The sequence below is a fragment of the Lithobates pipiens genome, unplaced genomic scaffold, assembly GCF_037356315.1.
Source record: "Lithobates pipiens isolate NorthernLeopardFrog02 unplaced genomic scaffold, aLitPip1_a1.2 Scaffold_22, whole genome shotgun sequence".
In the NCBI taxonomy this organism is placed as follows: Eukaryota; Metazoa; Chordata; class Amphibia; order Anura; family Ranidae; genus Lithobates; species Lithobates pipiens.
Window position 1 is genome coordinate 179,509,605 of NW_027507784.1, and position 18,143 is coordinate 179,527,747.

General features: G+C 44.2%; 1 protein-coding gene across 1 annotated transcript in view; it reads right to left on the reverse strand.

Annotated features, from left to right (window-relative positions):
* ANKAR (ankyrin and armadillo repeat containing) overlaps positions 1-18,143 on the reverse strand; it is a 151,042-nt gene that overhangs the window by 81,521 nt on the left and 51,378 nt on the right. Inside the window, exons 9-10 of the mRNA XM_077448693.1 lie at positions 6,180-6,381; positions 243-451 (exon numbers count right to left, since the gene is read on the reverse strand). Of these exons, the coding sequence (XP_077304819.1) occupies positions 243-451; positions 6,180-6,381 (411 nt within the window). The remainder of the gene's footprint in view (positions 1-242; positions 452-6,179; positions 6,382-18,143) is intronic.

An 18,143-nucleotide genomic window follows, 5' to 3' on the forward strand; every position in this document is an offset into this window, starting at 1 on the left:
AGGTTGCCTTGACGGAAAAAAGTTTACGAAACACTGGGTTAAGTTGTTTATTACATTGGTATGTATGCTATTAAATAAAAAAAATCTTGATAGCATTTTAGCCTTTTTTGCTTTCTACTCCTAATATTGATGCAGAACACTGGGTTTTGAATGCTAGAGTAATATAGTAGCAATACAACCGGTACAAATGAGTCAAAGAATTTAATTTAATAGCAGTATTCAAAATATGTGATTATCCTTACCTACAAGATGCTGCCATACATTGAGTTCTGGAATATTTAGTTCTATTATGTATTTCAGTATGTGCGTATGAAAGTAAAGCACAGCTAAATGGATTATGTTGTTTTTCATGCTGTCCATTTTTTTCCAGTTTGCCCCTAATGATAGAAGATATTGGAGGGCATCAAGGGTTCCAGATATTGCAGTGAGCAGCAATACAGTAGTCTTGTACCTGTAAAACAGCAAATACTCAAATGTAAGCCTAGACGGTTGTTGGTAATAATTCTACAAGACAAAAAAATTGCATCTTGAGCTAGAAAAGTGTGCAGGTTTATATCAGTGAGAATGTTGCATAAGACAAGGCACTGCAGCCAGTGGTTTGTCATTCATGGGTACAGGGTGTTCATGAACATGGGGGCCCACTATGCTCTGACGCACACTTCACTCATGGCTGATTCCTCCATGGCTGACAGTCGGGGATGATCAGTGTGGTGGTGGGAGCAGTTACAGGCACCGATCTCCTCTGGCCCCCTGCCCCCCCCTCCTTACCCCGCGCAGCACTGCCGACTTCCCTCCTCTCTTCTCGCGCCAGTTGCTGCGGGGAGGAAGGGGCCTGTAAATATGTAATTTACCAGCCCTTACTTTTCTGGTTGAACAAAATCAGTGATCACTGACTCTGTCCATTCATAACTGACACATCATAAACTTTGTTTGCAATGCTTCAGTTTATGAATGAACAGGAGCATCTGTCTCTGTTCATTCATCTTCACTGCAGCTGAGGCTGCACAGAAAGGGACTGGGGAATCTGTGTCCTCAGTCCCTTTCTCTCTCTCAAAAGACCCCTGATATCTCACCAAAGCCCTCCAACATTGCTAAAAAAAAAAGAAATGCAATACATAATAAAATATTTAATTGTAAAAGAATTAAGAATGCACGATTCCATTCTCTTTACAACGAGTACGAGTCCCGATAGTCTTTTTTTTAGTACTCACCGATACCAATTATCGATACCTACGGCAACTTTTTTGTTTACACTTCAGCTGTCAGCAATGGTACAAAGCACTGAAAAGTTATTAACAAATTAAATACATTTTTTCTTCTGTGCTTTTTTCAATGTGTAGTTTATAAAATAGAAATGCACAAAAAAACATAAATCAGCAGGAAAATAATAATTAAATGGAAAAGGAGAATAAGGAGTTAATAAGGCTGATTAGAGTAAATTAAGGGTTAACAAGGGGTTAAAACAGAGGAGCAATTTGATAAAAAAATCGAATCTTTTTTTTTTCTCGACAGGTCGCTTTAACTATTAAAGACTGCCCACTGCAGATATACTGTGGCAAAGTGGCTCTATTGCGCAAAACGACATACCTGTGGGGTGTGTGTGAGAGGTCAGAGTAGGAGGCAATCAGCAGATCCGTGAGAGAGAGAGAGAGAGACAGAACGGTGATCTGCCTATGTAAACAAGGCAGATCGCTGTTCTGACAGGGAGGTACACAGTGATCTTGTGTTCCTGCTAAGCAGGAACACGGATCTCTGTGTTCTCCCAGTCAGTTTATCGCCTACACAGTTAGAAAGCATCCCCTAGGGACACACTTAACCCTTTGAGCACTATTGATGTTAATCCCTTCCCTGCCAGTGTCATTAGCACAGTAACAATGCATATTTTTAGCACTGATCACTGTATTAGTGTCACTGGTTCCCAAAAACGTGTCAAAAATGTCAGTTAGGTGTCCGATTTGTCCACCCCCATGTTGCAATCCTGCTAAAAATCACTGATCGCAGCCATTACTAGTAAAAAAAATAAAAATTCCATAAAATGATCCCATAGTTTGTAGAGGCATATGCGCTTATTGGGATTTTTTTTTTACCAAAAATATGTAGCAGAATACATATTGGCCTAAATTGATGAAGAAACTTGAAAGAAACTTTTTTCAGTTTTTATTGGATATGTTTTATAGCAGAAAGTAAAAAATATTGTTTTTTTTTTTTTCAAAATTGTCACTATTTTTTTTACCACCAAAAGAAAGCTCTATTTGTGGGAAAAAAAGGACATAAATTTTATTTGGGTACAGCGTCGCACAACCACACAATTGTCAATTAAAGTAACTCAGTGCCGTATCGCGAAATTTGGCCTGGTCTAGAAGTGGGTAAAGCCTTCCGGGGCTGAAGTGGTTAAACTAACCATCTGCATCTGCAGACCAAAGTTCAACCCTTTGATCTTTAGATGTATAAACAAAAAGAAACAAACAATGTTTCTTTTATCTGTTTCAGTGGCTGAGCAATGTTGTTGATAAATATTGCCCACTGCCTTTTTTTTTTTTTAACAGCTCCAATTGCCAGGACTTTGCACTTTAGCTGCTAATAGGGGAACCCCACTGACAGTTGAATGAGTCATTGTTGTAAAGGATGCGGCGGCCCCGCTCCTTAACAACCGGCTTTTTTTTTACATTGCAGCTGTCAGTGGAGAAATCCTGCTGACAGATGAAAAAACAGAGCCTGCAAGTATTGGTTTCAGGTATCAAAGCATTTGCATGAGTACCGATACGCGTGCAAATGCTTAGTATCATCACAGATACTGGTGCAACCCTAAAAAAAATTATAAAAAAGTTAAAATGTAAAAAAAATAAAGAACTACTGACACTGTCCACTGCCCTGCTGACATCATCCTGCACATACTACCCACTGCTATACACTCCACACTCCTCACCTGCACATAATACCCACCACCATACACTCTGCACTCTTCTCCTGCACTCCTCTCCTGCACATACTAGTTGCCGCCATACACTCCATACTCCGCTTCTGCACATATGACCCACTGCCATACACTATGCACTCCTTTCCCTGCACATACTACCCACCGCCTTACACTCTGCACTCTTCACCTGCACATACTACCCACCACCGTACACTCCGCACTCTTCACCTGCACATACTACCCACCACCGTACACTCCACACTCTTCACCTGCACATACTACCCACCGCCATACACCCCATACTCCTCTCCTGCACATACTAGCCACCGCCATACACCCCATACTCCTCTCCTGCACATACTAGCCACCGCCATACACCCCATACTCCTCTCCTGCACATACTACCCACTGCCATACACTCCACACTCTTCTCATGAACATACTACCCACTGCCATACACCCCACACTCCTCTCCCTGCACATATTACCCACTGGCTTACACTCCGCACTCTTTACCTGCACATACTACCCACTGCTGTACACTCCACACTTCTGCACATAATACCCACCACCATACACCCCATACTCCTCTCCTGCACATACTACACTCTGCCATACACTCCACACTCCTCTAATGCACATACTTCCCACTGCCGTACACTCCGCACTCCCCTTTTCTGCACATACTACCCACCGCCGTACACTCCGCACTCCCCTTCCTGCACATACTACCCACCCCTGTACACTCCACACTTCCCTTCCTGCACATACTACCCACTTTTCACTGTGCTGAGCTATGCACGCTGCATTTATTTATCAATGTTTAGGGCCCACTTTTGGTCTTGCACAAGGGCCTACTGATCTCATGATATGCCCCTGACTGCAACGTTAAGACCCCTTTCACACTGAGGCGTTTTTCAGGCGCGTTTGAGCTAAAAATAGCACCTGTAAAATGCCTCCCCTGCAGTCCCAGTATGAAAGCCGGTGTACTTTCACACTTGGGTGCTGCGCTGGCAGGATGTTAAAAAAAGTCCTGCAAGCAGCATCTCTGCAGCGGTGAAGGAGCGTTGTGTATACACCGCTCCTCCACTGCTCCTGCATACTGCAATGAATGGACACCACTGCCGAAGCTACACAGGTGCATTTAACCCATCATTTGGCCGCTAGCGGGGGTTAAAAGCATGCCGCTAAAACAACAGTAAATCGCCGCTAAAACTAGCAATGTTTTACTGTCAACGCTAGGGTTTCAGATTTGAACTGTCCAATCTACAAAATATGTCAACAGTTATGTATGTAATGTAGATGTCTGCCTAAAAAAAACAAACACATTCAATTATATCCAGTCAGGTATACGCTTCCCCCCCCCCCCCCCCCCCACACCAGAACACTCCGATCAGTGCTCTCTGCCATTGGAGAGTCGGTCGGTTGCTGGTTTTCCGTCATGCACGTCAAACAGAAGCCAGCCGAATGGTATGGGGCTTAGAGCTTTAACATGTTAAAGTGGTTGTAAGGCTTACCAGTAGTATAATAAGGCTTACCAGTAGCAACCCTGGATATCTCCTAAACCTGGACAGTTAAGGAGATATACCCTGTGTCAGCATGTGCCGATGTGCACTGAAGCAACAGCTCGTTTGTGACGTTGCTTCAGCTGACATGTCGCTACTGGCGGCTCCCGCGCACACGTGCGGGAGTGACGTCATCACAGCTCCGGCCAATCACAATGCTGGAGCCCACGATACCCGGAAATAACTTCGGGAGCTATGTCACCGGCCAGACCAGTGTACAGGGACTGCTGCGGGGGCTTCGATCTAAGGTGAGTATTTCATAATGAGCTAGTATGCTATGCATACTAGCTCATTATGCCTTTTGTCTTGTAGGTTTTTTTTTTGTGAAGTGGGTTTACAATCACTTTAATGTCGGTTACAGAGACTGTTACCACTGCTCCACGGTTACAGACAAAGACAGTCCATACTACTTCACACTTTCAGACAATATCCAAACCAGTGGCAGCTGGTGGGTTTTTTATTTTTGGGGAGTTGCAAACAATCACTAATATCCCCTTCCCCCCACCCACTGTCTGCCGGTCGGTCCGGCACTTACACTATCTAGGTGGTGGGCAGCAGCTCCGGTGTCCTCTCCTCCAGCATGGCAGGTTCTGCCCTGCAAGTTGCAGTGCGTCTCCTCTCTCTTCCTCCTAGGTGCTAGGTGTACAATAGGATCATCTGACGTTTTGGCCAATCGGGAAACGGGTCTCACGACCCACTTCCTGATTGACGGGGAGGAGATTTAGTGTGAAAATAGCGAATATTTATTCTCTGTTGACACACAACTGGGTGGGATTGGGGCACAGTGCTGTGCTCCCTGAGCCCACCCTTTTTTGAAGCCTATTAGAGCCTCTGGCTCTAATCACGTGCTTCAATAAAACACCCACCCCGATTGGAATCCATAGTGTGGCGCCCTGTATGTAGGTCAGGGGACCAGATGCATGGATGGGGGGCGGTGCTCGTGCACCCCTAATGGGTGGGCCGCCACATGTTTTTACAGCAGTGCTAAAATCCAGCTAAACATACCTTCTTACTAAGAAATGTTTTTAAATTATCCTAAGCCAAAACAGATACATTTTCCTACAAAACACACGATTGTACAATAAGACTGTTTGCAGATAAATGTTTGACGTTCTGAAGTCCAGCTTTGTAAACAGCACAGATCAAATTCTACCCTATATGATGGTCAGTGTTGTAATCACTCACTCTCTACAAGTGAATACTAGGTCGAGTATGGCCAAACTTAGCATACAAGCATTATAATAGCATTATAATAAGATTTTAGCATCTGTTTTCGCAGGTTTGCTTTTCACCACATTTGTGTATTGAAACAAATATTTTACATTCACTATACAGGGGAAATTCCCTATTTGCTTAACATGGAGGTACACACAGACTTTACGGCCCCACTATAAAAAGCCAAGTCCCCCTACCCTATTCCTGTCTTATTTACATTGTTTCATATTTAATTGATCTCAAAGATACCAAATTTAATCAACAGGTAACTGATGTAGGTTCTATTTACCTGTAGCTTCTGGTCCAAGTAAAACCTGGGAGCTCTGTGCTATAAGGACAATTGTACGACGCCTTAAACAATTTTAGGTTTAACTGAAGATCATTTTACGTCAATTTAATCAAAGAATACACAGCTACAATGCCAGCATTTTTATTGGTGTAATTAGACCAAATACAGTATATAGTTGGTTGCATGTACTCACTCAGCTGTAGTTTCTGCCTCTAGAAGATCCGGGTCTTTCCTGTATAACGCTCTGATACAAGGAATTGTGCCAAAGAATGCAGCAACATGTATAGCCATCCAGCCTCGTTTGTCACATAACTTGTAATCTGAATTTAATGCCAGCAGGCAGGATAGAACTTCAAGTGAGCCACACTGAGCTGCCAAGTGTAATGCAGTGGGTCCTAAATAGGGACATATGGATAATTTACAGACAGACAGATTAAAGACATTACAGAAAACTGCCAATGCAATTTAAAGCAGGATTTTGTTTTAAAATTGAGTTGATAAAATTGCCCCCTTTCTATTAATATTAACCTTTATTTACTGAGAATGAGTATACTTGTATGTTTTGTTGTACATTATTAGGTGTGTATTGTTGTGAAACAAGATCAAAATAAATGTCTCTTAAAAATAAAATAAGACAACTAGCCTTTGCTACAAAATTCACATTCTATCCAAAGATTTCCCCCACGCTACTTTTTTCTGTCCCTAGATGTCCTCAGCTTGATGGCCAAAATCATTTAACCAACTTCTCATCTTGGACCCTCCACAGCCTGTGACTGGGTAGTGAAAGGAGAAGCAGCAAAGAAATCAGGGCTGGTGAAAGGATTTTTGAAACCTAATTTTGATGCCCCTGACTCCACCCCCTTTGCCATGCCCATGTATACGGTGAAGGTGGCGGGGGAGATGTTTGCAGTGCCTCTCCATGAGTTTTTGCTGCCCTCACCTGCACTTCTGGACCTGGCCTGAAGACAAATAGTGGCAGCACCAGCTCGTTCCTCACGCCAGCCACGGTCCGCAGGTATATGAACAGGCTAGGATAGTATACAGACAGGCTAGGATGGTATACAGACAGGCTTGGACAGTATACACACAGGCTAGGACAGTATACACACAGGCTAGGACAGTATACACACAGGCTAGGATGGTATCCAGGCAGGCTAGGACGGTATACAGACAGGCTAGGACGGTATACAGACAGGCTAGGGTGATATACAGGGAGGCTAGGACGGTATACAGACAGGTTAGGATGGTATACAGATAGGTTAGGACGTTATACAGACAGGCTAGGACCCCTGGGGTGGGGGGGGGGGGAGAGGGAGGAAGGTGAGAAGGAGGAAGAGAGGGGGAGGAGGGAAGAAGGTGCAAAGCACAAAGGGGGGTTATACTGGGGGTCTCACTCACCAATTAAGCTCTCCCATTCAGGCTGGTCTCCCTCAGTGGCAGCTATTGTTTGAAAAGTGCCACCCAGCTGCCCAACTCTCACAGCACAGTACAGTGCATGGCATGCATGTGGCTGGAGTGTGCGCGGGGCTGGGCGAGCACAAATGAGAGGCGGAGTATCGGATTAGACAAGCAGCTGAGTGAGGGAGAGGTTAGGAGGACAGTGGAGACAAGACACAGCCTGACTCCTGCACAAGCTAGCTTTCCCCACTCTCACTGTGTCACTGTGATAGGATGCCAGAGGCTGTGGAGCGCCGGAGCTAGAGGAGAATAGCCACTCTCGATCTTCATACTGTACGGTCATGGTGCCTGGGGAAGAAGACGCACCTCCAGCAGCTGGCCACACAGACTCTGCCCCCTGCTCTGCCGGCTCTTGTTTATCCTCATCCCCACCTGGCTCATCACCCCACATCCTGCAATAGAGCTCCAATCTGCTTGGTGCAGTGGGGTGTGTGATAGCAGCGAGCAGTGCAGGGTCACTGTATCGGCAAAGGATTTTACCGCTTACCGCTTCCTTCATCCCGGTGCTCTAGGTGCTCTCCCACCTAATGGTGACGCCAGCCCTGATAGCAATGAACTCATCCCTCTGTAAAACTGCTTTTTGTCCCTATCAGCACAATTCATGTCAACACAATAGTGGAACAATAGCGAATGATCACACTGGAGATGAACATGTGTATCTACTTGTAACGTTTTTTATTGGTAATTGTAATGAATGTGTTGGCAAAGTTTATATCTCACTTAAATGATTAACGATACAAAAATAAGTGATTAAACCTTTGTCTATATAAGAATAAAAATGAACGATAGCGGTGGGAAAAGATAAACAATTACATTTATTCATACAGAAAAGTTAAAATAATTAGAAATGATCAAATATTTCAAGTGGTGTTACAAGTACAGTGTTGTCAGGCTATCAAAATAATTTAGGCCAAACTTAAATATGGTTACATTGAAATACACAGTCTGTCAATATTATAAGACAATTCCTAGACTAGAAATGGTTAGGGAAAAATAGTAAAGAAAGATACTAGTATCATTTACACAGACATTTTGTCATCTCAATGGTCTGGAGCTGGACAGACAGACCAGCTAGCTCTCCCCCTATTTTATATGCATTCTCCACCAATTAAACGGATGGAACACATTCATTGGTTCCGAGTTGCATGACCTTCTTATTGGCTACTTCTGAAGTCTCCTAAAATGTCCATGCTTCAGGTCTTAAAATTCTGGTGCCAGTCTATGAATTAATGAACAATTTCATTTGATCCCCTAGCCCAAACAGTTCCGTTATTTGCACATCAACGACCCCTGGAGAGTTGGAGCCCTGATGTCTGCAAAGACGATTGGTAAAACAAAAGGGAATTCAATTAACACCTGGGGACATTCAATGGTTCCCATGAGATAGGAGAAATTGTATTTCTAAAAGGTAATTTATCATGATATCACAAACCATATTATATATATATATGTCTTCCAGTAAAAACCTCTACCTACATACACACACATAAACATTGCACATATATATATACACACATATACACACACACACACACACATATATATACACATTCGATGGGGCATGGCAATTCAATTAGAGCCCTTGCAATGGTTCCCTTGGAACTCCTTCATATAATTATGGATTTCAAAATCTCCACCACATGAAGTGTAATATTCTAGAATACAACACTAATGATTTTTACATTTTTCCTTAATATAGGAGGAATTGGTTCTGTTCCTAGAAGTTTCCAAGATTTGTATATTGTAGTTGTGATTGAACAAGAGGCTGAGATAGAAAAATCAATATGGACAGGGTGATGTATAATCATTGTGCACAAATGTGATAAATCTGTGGATGTCAGTTCAACCATGTTGAATTAACGACTTCAGCCCCGGAAGATTTTACCTCCTTCCTGACCAGAGCACTTTTTACAATTTGGCACTGCATCGCTTTAACTGACAATTTAACTGAATTTGAAACAACAATGGAGATAAAAATAACTAGTGTTTAATTAATAGTAATATTGTTTCCACATTTGGGACAGATTACTTTTTTATGCTTTGAAAGTTGTAAGAAATCTAAAAATTTGCACCAAAATTGTTATTGTATATCTTCCTGTACTGGGCACTTTTATCCCCTCCCTGCCCAGGCCATTTTTCAGCTTTCAGCGATGTTGTATTTTTGAATGACAATTGCGCAGTCATGCAACACTGTACCCAAATACATTTTTAATAATTTTCTTCACAGAAATAGAGCTTTCTTTTGGTGGTATTTAATGACCGCTGGGTTTTTTATTTTTTGCTAAAAAAACTAAAACTGTACCAGTGTGAGGCGAGGAGAGCCGGTAAACGGCACATCCTTGTTTACATGTGATTGGACACAGCCGAGCATATGGGCAAAGAGCCGTGGCCGCTACTTTACACACTCAGCTGTCAATATACCAGAGGAACAAATCATTTTCTTAGACCTCTTTTAGCTAAATATTCTCCCTAAACTTCCACAAAATGAGCAACCAGTTGTTGTTGACTTTTATCTTCCATGCACTTGCCTCTTTCTATACCAGCTATTATAACCTAAATTAAGCATTTAGCTTTTTTTAAATCCATCCCCTATCTTTCTTTCTTCTTATTCTTAAGCCACTTTTCCACTACTCTTCTGTGCAGATCACCATTATTAAACCATTTCCTGCATCCAACAACAGGAAAATTGGGAAATCTTATCACTCAGATCCACAAGATTCATGTATATGTAGCACTGACCCCCGAAGGAGCTGCTGGTTTTATTGGGCTTACCGTTACTTCCTTGTTTGCTTTGCCGTCTAGGGATTCCCGTGGTAGATGGTCCAAAGAATGTGGAAACTGACACTGGATCTTCTTTTGGGTTATTTATTTGTAATAGAAACAGAGTGTTTCAATAGAGGGTAGAGGGTTAGGAGTAAGTTCAGGTACATAGGTTGCAAATATTAAAGGAAGTCCTTGTAGTAAATCCAGAGAATAAAGACCATTTCACAACTGGATTTTACAACCCCCGGATAGACCTCCTCTCACTAGGCATAGTCGGTAGGGTGCTTGACAAAGTCTCTGCCACAGACTTGTGATGTACAGTGCCTTGTGAAAGTATTCGCCCCCCTTAAACTTTTCAACCTTTTGCCACATTTCAGGCTTCAAACATAAAGATATAACATTTTTATTTTTTGTGAAGAATCACCAACAAGTGGGACACAATTGTGAAGTGGAACGAAATCTATTGGATTTTTGAAACTTTTTTAGTTAATAAAAAAATGAAAAGTGGGGTGTGCAAAATTATTTGGCCCCCTTGCGTTAATACTTGTAGAGCCACCTTTTGCTGCGATTACAGCTGAAAGTTGCTTGGGGTATGTCTCTATCAGTTTTGCACATCGAGAGACTGAAATTCTTGCCCATTCTTCCTTGCAAAACAGCTCGAGCTCAGAGCGTTTGTGAACAGCAGTTTTCAGCTCTTTCCACAGATTCTCGATTGGATTCAGGTCTGGACTTTGACTTGGCCATTCTAACACCTGGATACGTTTATTTGTGAACCATTCCTTTGTAGATTTTGCTGTATGTTTGGGATCATTGTCTTGTTGGAAAATAAATCTCTGTCCCAGTTTCAGGTCTTTTGCAGACTCCAACAGGTTTTCATCCAGAATGGTCCTGTATTTGGCTGCATCCATCTTCCCCTCAATTTTAACCATCTTCCCTGTCCCTGCTGAAGAAAAGCAGGCCCAAACCATGATGCTGCCACCATCATGTTTGACAGTGGGGATGGTGTGTTGAGGGTGATGAGCTGTGTTGCTTTTACGCCAAACATATCGTTTTGCATTGTGGGCAAAAAGTTCGATTTTGGTTTCATCTGACCAGAGCACCTTCTTCCACATGTTTGGTGTGTCTCCCAGGTGGCTTGTGGCAAACTTTAGACGAGACTTTTTATGGCTTTCTTCTTGCCACTCTTCCATAAAGGCCAGATTTGTGCAGTGTACGACTGATTGTTGTCCTATGGACAGACTCTCCCACCTCAGCTGTAGTTGTCTGCAGTTCATCCAGAGGGATCATGGGCCTCTTGGCTGCATCTCTGACCAGTCTTCTCCTTGTCTAAGCTGAAAGTTTAGAGGGACGGCCAGGTCTTGGTAGATTTGCAGTGGTCTGATACTCCTTCCATTTCAAAATGATCGCTTGCACAGTGCTCCTTGGGATGTTTAAAGCTTGGGAAACCTTTTTGTATCCAAATCCGGCTTTAAACTTCTCCACAACAGTATTACAGACCTGCCTGGTGTGTTCCTTGGTCTTCATGATGCTCTCTGCGCTTTCAACAGAACCCTGAGACTATCACAGAGCAGGTGCATTTATACAGAGACTTGATTACACACAGGTGGATTCTATTTATCACCATCAGTCATTTAGGACAACACTGGATCATTCAGAGATCCTCGCTGAACTTCTGGATTGAGTTTGCTGCACTGAAAGTAAAGGGGCAGAATAATTTAGCATGCACCACTTTTCAGTTTTTTATTTGCTAAAAAAGTTTAAAATATCCAATAGATTTCGTTCCACTTCACAATTGTGTCCCACTTGTTGGTGATTCTTCACAAAAAATTAAAATTTTATATCTTTATGTTTGAAGCCTGTGGCAAAAGGTTGAAAAGTTCAAGGGGGGGTGAATACTTTCGCAAGGCACTGTACAGTTGAGCGTTACTGAGGGACATAGATAAAGTTAAAGAGCTATCATACGGTACCAGGTTCTCTCAGCCGATCCAGCGATACCGTATGAGTGTAGATGCAGGTTGTGTCCTTCAACTAAGCCTCCAGGCTCCTTCAGAGAAGTCAGCGTTGCGCACGGCCTTCTCCTGAAGTGTCCTCTCCTGGGGTTCTTCAGTTGCTGGGCCTCTCCCTTCAGATGAGACGGCACCGGACCACCCTTGGATCAATAGGGCCAAAATCCAATCGGGCCTGTCCCTGCAGTTTCGTTGCCTCGGGCCAGCCGGCCTGAGACTCGGAATGCATGGTTCTGCGCCCCAGGCCAGGAGGGCCAAGGGCTGGGTCAGGAGGACCACCAGAAGCAAACAGACAGAAAATCAAAGATGGAACCCCGAACCTTGTGGTGTAGGTACCTTAAATACCACCCCCAGAATGCACAGCAGGAGAACACTCCCACTGGGCTGGTTTGGAGAGAACGGTGGCATTCAATACACCCAACTAAACTGCGTTCCTACTCTTGCTAGCGGTGACAGCAACACCTGCGGCCAAGGGGAAACCAGTGCAACCCAGCTGGATTGGTACTGGAACCAGAAATTTAGAGAATAGTCCTGAAACCCAACTGTGGTTTCAGGCAAATTAATTTTAGAAAAAAAAAAACATAGCGCCTGCTCATCAGGAGCCAGCGCTACATATAATTAAAGCTTTTGGATGGACTGGACCTTTAAATTGAAAATACGTTCTGGACCGAGTTCCAGAAGGTGGCGATCTGTGGGCAATCCCAGTATATGTGTAAAAGGGTTCTCCTGGCCCCCCAAGCAGCACCAGCAGCGGTCTGAACTAGTAGGATAAATGGTGTGGAGTACATCTGGAGTCATATACCAGAAGTATAGGATTTTGTATGCGTTTTCTTTATAGAGTGTGCAGAGCAAGCTTTTCGCCGCTTGTGTCCAAATGACCCTCCACTGTTCCATGGGTATCTCCTCCGCCAGTGCCTTTTCCCACTTAAGCATATAGGCATGTTTGTCCATCATTTCTATAGGTCTTGCATTCAATATTTTATATATATCTGAAATCAACCCCCTCTGGGCGGAGCCCGCTAGGATAAGATTTTCGAATGGGGTTGGGGGGGAAAATTGTAGGTTCGGTGAAAATGTCAAGGCATAATGGTGGATTTGGAGGTAGCCATAGAACTCTTGGCGCGGTAGGTCAAATTTCGCTTGTAGATCTGCAAATGAGCGCAGCCTGTGGGTCCGGGGATCCACTAGAGTCCCGTAGTGGAAGAGATTCCTCGAGGTCCAAGGAAAAGACATTCGGTGGGTTAAACTATCTGGCACCTTGGGGTTGCAGGCAAATGAGGTCAGGAGCGATCTGTCTGAGGACAACTTGTGACGTTGTGATAGTTTTCGCCACATCCGTCTAAGCTGGGTTTGCATTCCACAGTAAGTTGTTAGGGTGTACCGGAGCTAGCCATAATTTTTCTATTTCAGTACATTTGTTATATGAGTTTAGGGTGAACCAAGAGGCTATTGCCCGCAGTTGGGCTGCCTGATAGTACTTGATAAGATTGGGGTAGGCTAGGCCGCTGTCTGTTCGCGACGCCTGTAACACCAAGCGTGGGATTCTGTGTCTTTTATAGTTCCAGGTAAATTGGAATAAGTCAGTCTGAAGTTTTCTTAAGTGTCCGTAGGGCACTGGGATGGGCAGGGTTTGGAAGAGGTATAGTAATTTTGGAAGGATTGTCATCTTCACTGATGCTATCTGCCCTGTGATGATTCTGTTTTATATGGCAGTTTTATAACCCCTTGCCGCCGAGCGTACGCAGATGTGCGTACTCGGCTTCCGGGGGTTATACCGGGATGATGCCTGCACCTGCAGGCATCATCCCGGTACAGTTTTTTAGAGCGGCCGATTGGCTTTCCAGCCATAAAAACCGATGTGGCTAAAAGCCGCTCAGCTGTTATGTGGGACGTCCCCCCCCCCCTCTGGCAGCTAGGGAGGGACTGGAATGAAGCCGTAAGGGGCTTCATTCCAGTCTCCTTGACGTAAACACGGAAGCGACGTCATGACTCGGCTGACAATGGCGCCGCATTTAAAAATATATACAGTATTCAGAATCGCTGAAAACGGCGATTTGAATACTGTGAAGTGTAAAGGAGGGATCGGGGGTCTTTTAGACCCCCGATCCCTCCATAAAGAGTACCTGTCACCACCTATTACTGTCACAAGGGATGTTTACATTCCTTGTGACAGCAATAAAAGTGATTACATTTTTGTTTAAAGACATTTTATTGAAGTTTAGTGTATAACAAAAACAGTAAAGTCAAACGTTAGGGTACAGAGCAAAAAGAAAAAAATGTTACAATGCCTCAAATAGTAGATGCAACAGTTAACATAAGAAGAACCGGAGAGTAAACATTTGTACGCTTATAATAGTATAAAATGAGGTTACCTGATAGGTACAGTGTTATAGTCGTAAGTACAGTGCCTAACTGTGATTTATAAGATGTTAAGTGAGCAGAACAGGCACTGTGCTTATTTGAAAGAGACAAAATCCAATACAGAGTCATTATCTCTTAGTAGATAGATGCAATTGTTGGCAATAGTATGTTGGTGTGGCAATGGTATGTGCAGATGAATTCAGAGAAGTACAGTAAGTGGTAATCTCCAGTGTAGAGAACTAGTGCGTAATGCACTAAGGGATGTTCGTTAAAGGAAGGGGAACTGGTCCAGCCAGTCATTTTCTCAGATCACTGACATATTTAGTGCTTTAGGGGAGCAGTGAAAGATATTCTGGGGATGTACTGAAAAGCAACCAACTCGACCATATGCATGTGAATGTAGAAGGGGTATCATTGGCTTGATGTATCAGGTTCTCCATCTCAGCTGTTTTGTTAATGCGATTGAACCACTCCAGTAAAGAGGGGGGATGTTTGGATTTCCAGTTGGCTGGGATGCACATATTCGCCGCCATGATCATATGCATGGTTAGGGATCCCATGTAGGCTTTTTTGGATTGTGTGGAGACATGAAAAAGAAGTTGAGCAGGGGAAAACTGTATTGGGCGGGTAGAAAATTTCTGGGTGATTCTATGGACTTCTTGCCAAAATGGCTGGACGATGGGACATGACCACCAAATATGTTCCAGGGTGCCAAGACTGGCCTGACATCTCCAACATTGCGGGGAGACAGATGGGAAGATACGATGCAGTTTTAGAGGTGTATTGTACCACCTGGATAATAATTTAAATGCATTCTCCTGAACACAGACATTTCGGGAGCCTTTATGTATGACAGAATATGTATCTTCCCAATCCTTGGGATTTAAGGGTGATGGCAGGTCTCTATTCCAGGCTTTGGTAGACCAACATTCATTGCTGGTCTGTTGTGGGAACAGTATATTATACGAAAAGGAGATGAGGTGTCTTTGTGGTTCGATCAGTGTACATGTTTGTTCAAAGGAGGTTAAGGTTCGAACTCCAGCTAGGGAGTGGGGCTTGGAAGTCAGAAAATGGTGTATCTGATTATATGTCCATTGGGAAAACCCACTTTTGAGCATAGTGATTACATTTTTATTTTTTTTAAACAATTTATTAATTTTAAAATAAATAAAATAAATAAGAATTTTTTTTTTTAAAGTGTCCCCCCCGTCCCCGCAAGCTCACGCAGCAAAGAAAACGCATATTGAAGTCGCGCCCACATATGTAAACGGTGTTCAAATCACACATGTGAGGTATCGCCGCGATCGTCAGAGCGAAAACAATAATTCTAGCACTAGACCTCCTCTGTAACTCTAACCTGGTAACCGGAAAAATGACATGTTTGGTATCTATTTACTCAGCATAACATTATCTTTCACATTATGCACAAAAATTGGGCTAATTTTACTGTTTTCGTTTTTTAAAAACTCATGAAAGTGTCCCTTTTCCCCAAAAAGTTGCATTTAAAACACCGCTACGCAAATACCGTGTAACATAAAATATTGCAACAATCGCCGTTTTATTCTCTAGAGTCTCTGCTAAAAAAATATATATAGTGTTTGGGGGTTCCAAGTAATTTTCTAGCAAAAATATGGATTTTACCTTGTAAACACCACATGTCAAACATAGGCTTAGTCATGAAAGGGATAATGTTGCCTACTGTTAGCTTTCTTGTATGGTAGTGTTTTATACAAATAAAGAATAACACCAATACATTTTAGTTTTCATTTACCGTATATACTCGAGTATAGGCCGACCCGAATATAAGCCGAGGCCCCCAATTTACCCCCAAAAAACTGGAAAAAATTATTGACTCGTGTATAAGCCGAGGGTGAGACATGCCTGTCCATCCCTGTGTGTCCGTCCATCCCTGTGGGTCCATCCATCCCTGTGTGTGTCCATGCATCCGTGTGTGTGTGTGTGTGTCCATGCATCCGTGTGTGTGTGTGTGTGTGTGTGTGTCCATGCATCCGTGTGAGTGTGTGTGTGTCCATGCATCCGTGTGTGTGTGTGTGTGTGTGTGTGTGTGTGTGTCCATGCATCCGTGTGTGTGTGTGTCCATCCATCCGTGTGTGTGTGTGTGTGTGTGTGTGTGTGTGTGTGTGTGTGTGTGTGTGTGTGTGTGTGTCCGTGCAGCCTACCTGTGTCCAGCCTGCCTGTGTCCGTCCAGCCTGTGTCCGTCCAGCCTGCGTCCCGTCCAGCCTGCGTCCCGTCCAGCCTGCGTCCCGTCCAGCCTGCGTCCCGTCCCGGCCCGTCCCGAGCCGAGCCTCCGTCCTTCAGCTCTTCGTCGGCGGCCATTCTAGGATTCAAAAGCCGCGCCTCCGTCGGTGATAGGCGGAACACTCAATTTCCCACTGACTGCTGGGAAATTGAGTGTTCCGCCTATCGGATGTCCGTGATAGGCGGAACACTCAATTTCCCAGCAGTCAGTGGTCCGCCTATCATGGACGTCCGCTCATCCTCATACTACGGACGAGGATGAGAGGATGTCCGTGATAGGCGGAACACACACTGCTGGGAAATTCAGTGTTCCGCCTATCACCGACGGAGGCGCGGCCTTTGAATCCTAGAATGGCCGCTGTCTGTCTGCTCGACACGCTGATCGGGCAGACAGACAGCGATGACTCGAGTATAAGCCGAGGGGGGCACTTTCAGCCTCAAAAAAGAGGCTGAAAATCTCGGCTTATACTCGAGTATATACGGTATTACTGAAAATCATCTTACATTTTTATTTCAATTTTTAATTAAATCAGTTTACCATTACAAAATGACTTCTATCCAGTGGCGTAACTAGAACCTTCAGGGCCCCGATGCAAGAAACCATGAAGGGCCTCCCTGAACCCCAGCCAGGGCCCTTTCCTCCGAGTCCGGCAGTGGAACTCCAGGGCGTGGTCACAGGTATGACCTTTGTGAGCCCTGTAGTTCCACCACTGGCATCAGTGGGTTTTTTTTTATTTGTTTTTTTTTTTATTTTTAGGTGCCCCATTGGGGGACTGTCCCTAGGTAGGATGGGGCCCCCGTCCTCAGAAGAGATGAGGTCCTTTTCTCCAGGGCAGATGAAGTTACTGCCCCCAGGTGAGAAGGGGTCCCTGTCCCCAGGGGAGATGGGAGTCCCTGTCCCCACGTTAGAAGGGGCCCTTGCCCCCAGGGGGAAATGGAGGGGGTAAGTAATGGTGTGTGGGGGATGGGGTCCTCTCACTCACCATGACCAAGCTGCAGGCCACGCACTCATCCATGTTGGCCTGGGCTCCATCCAGTGTGCTGGACGGGTGATCAGCATATCTCCCAGAAAGACCTTTCATCATCTGTGTATGACGGGGGAGGAGGGGGGCTCAGTGGAGTTCTGACGGACTTTCCATACGAACGGACTTGGCCACACATAATCACACCAAAGTCTGACGGATTCGAACATGATGACGTACGACTGGACTAGAATAAGGAAGCTCATAGCCAGTAGCCAATAGCTGCCCTAGTGTCGGTTTTCACCCATCGGACTAGCATACAGACGAACGGATTTTTCGACCGGACTC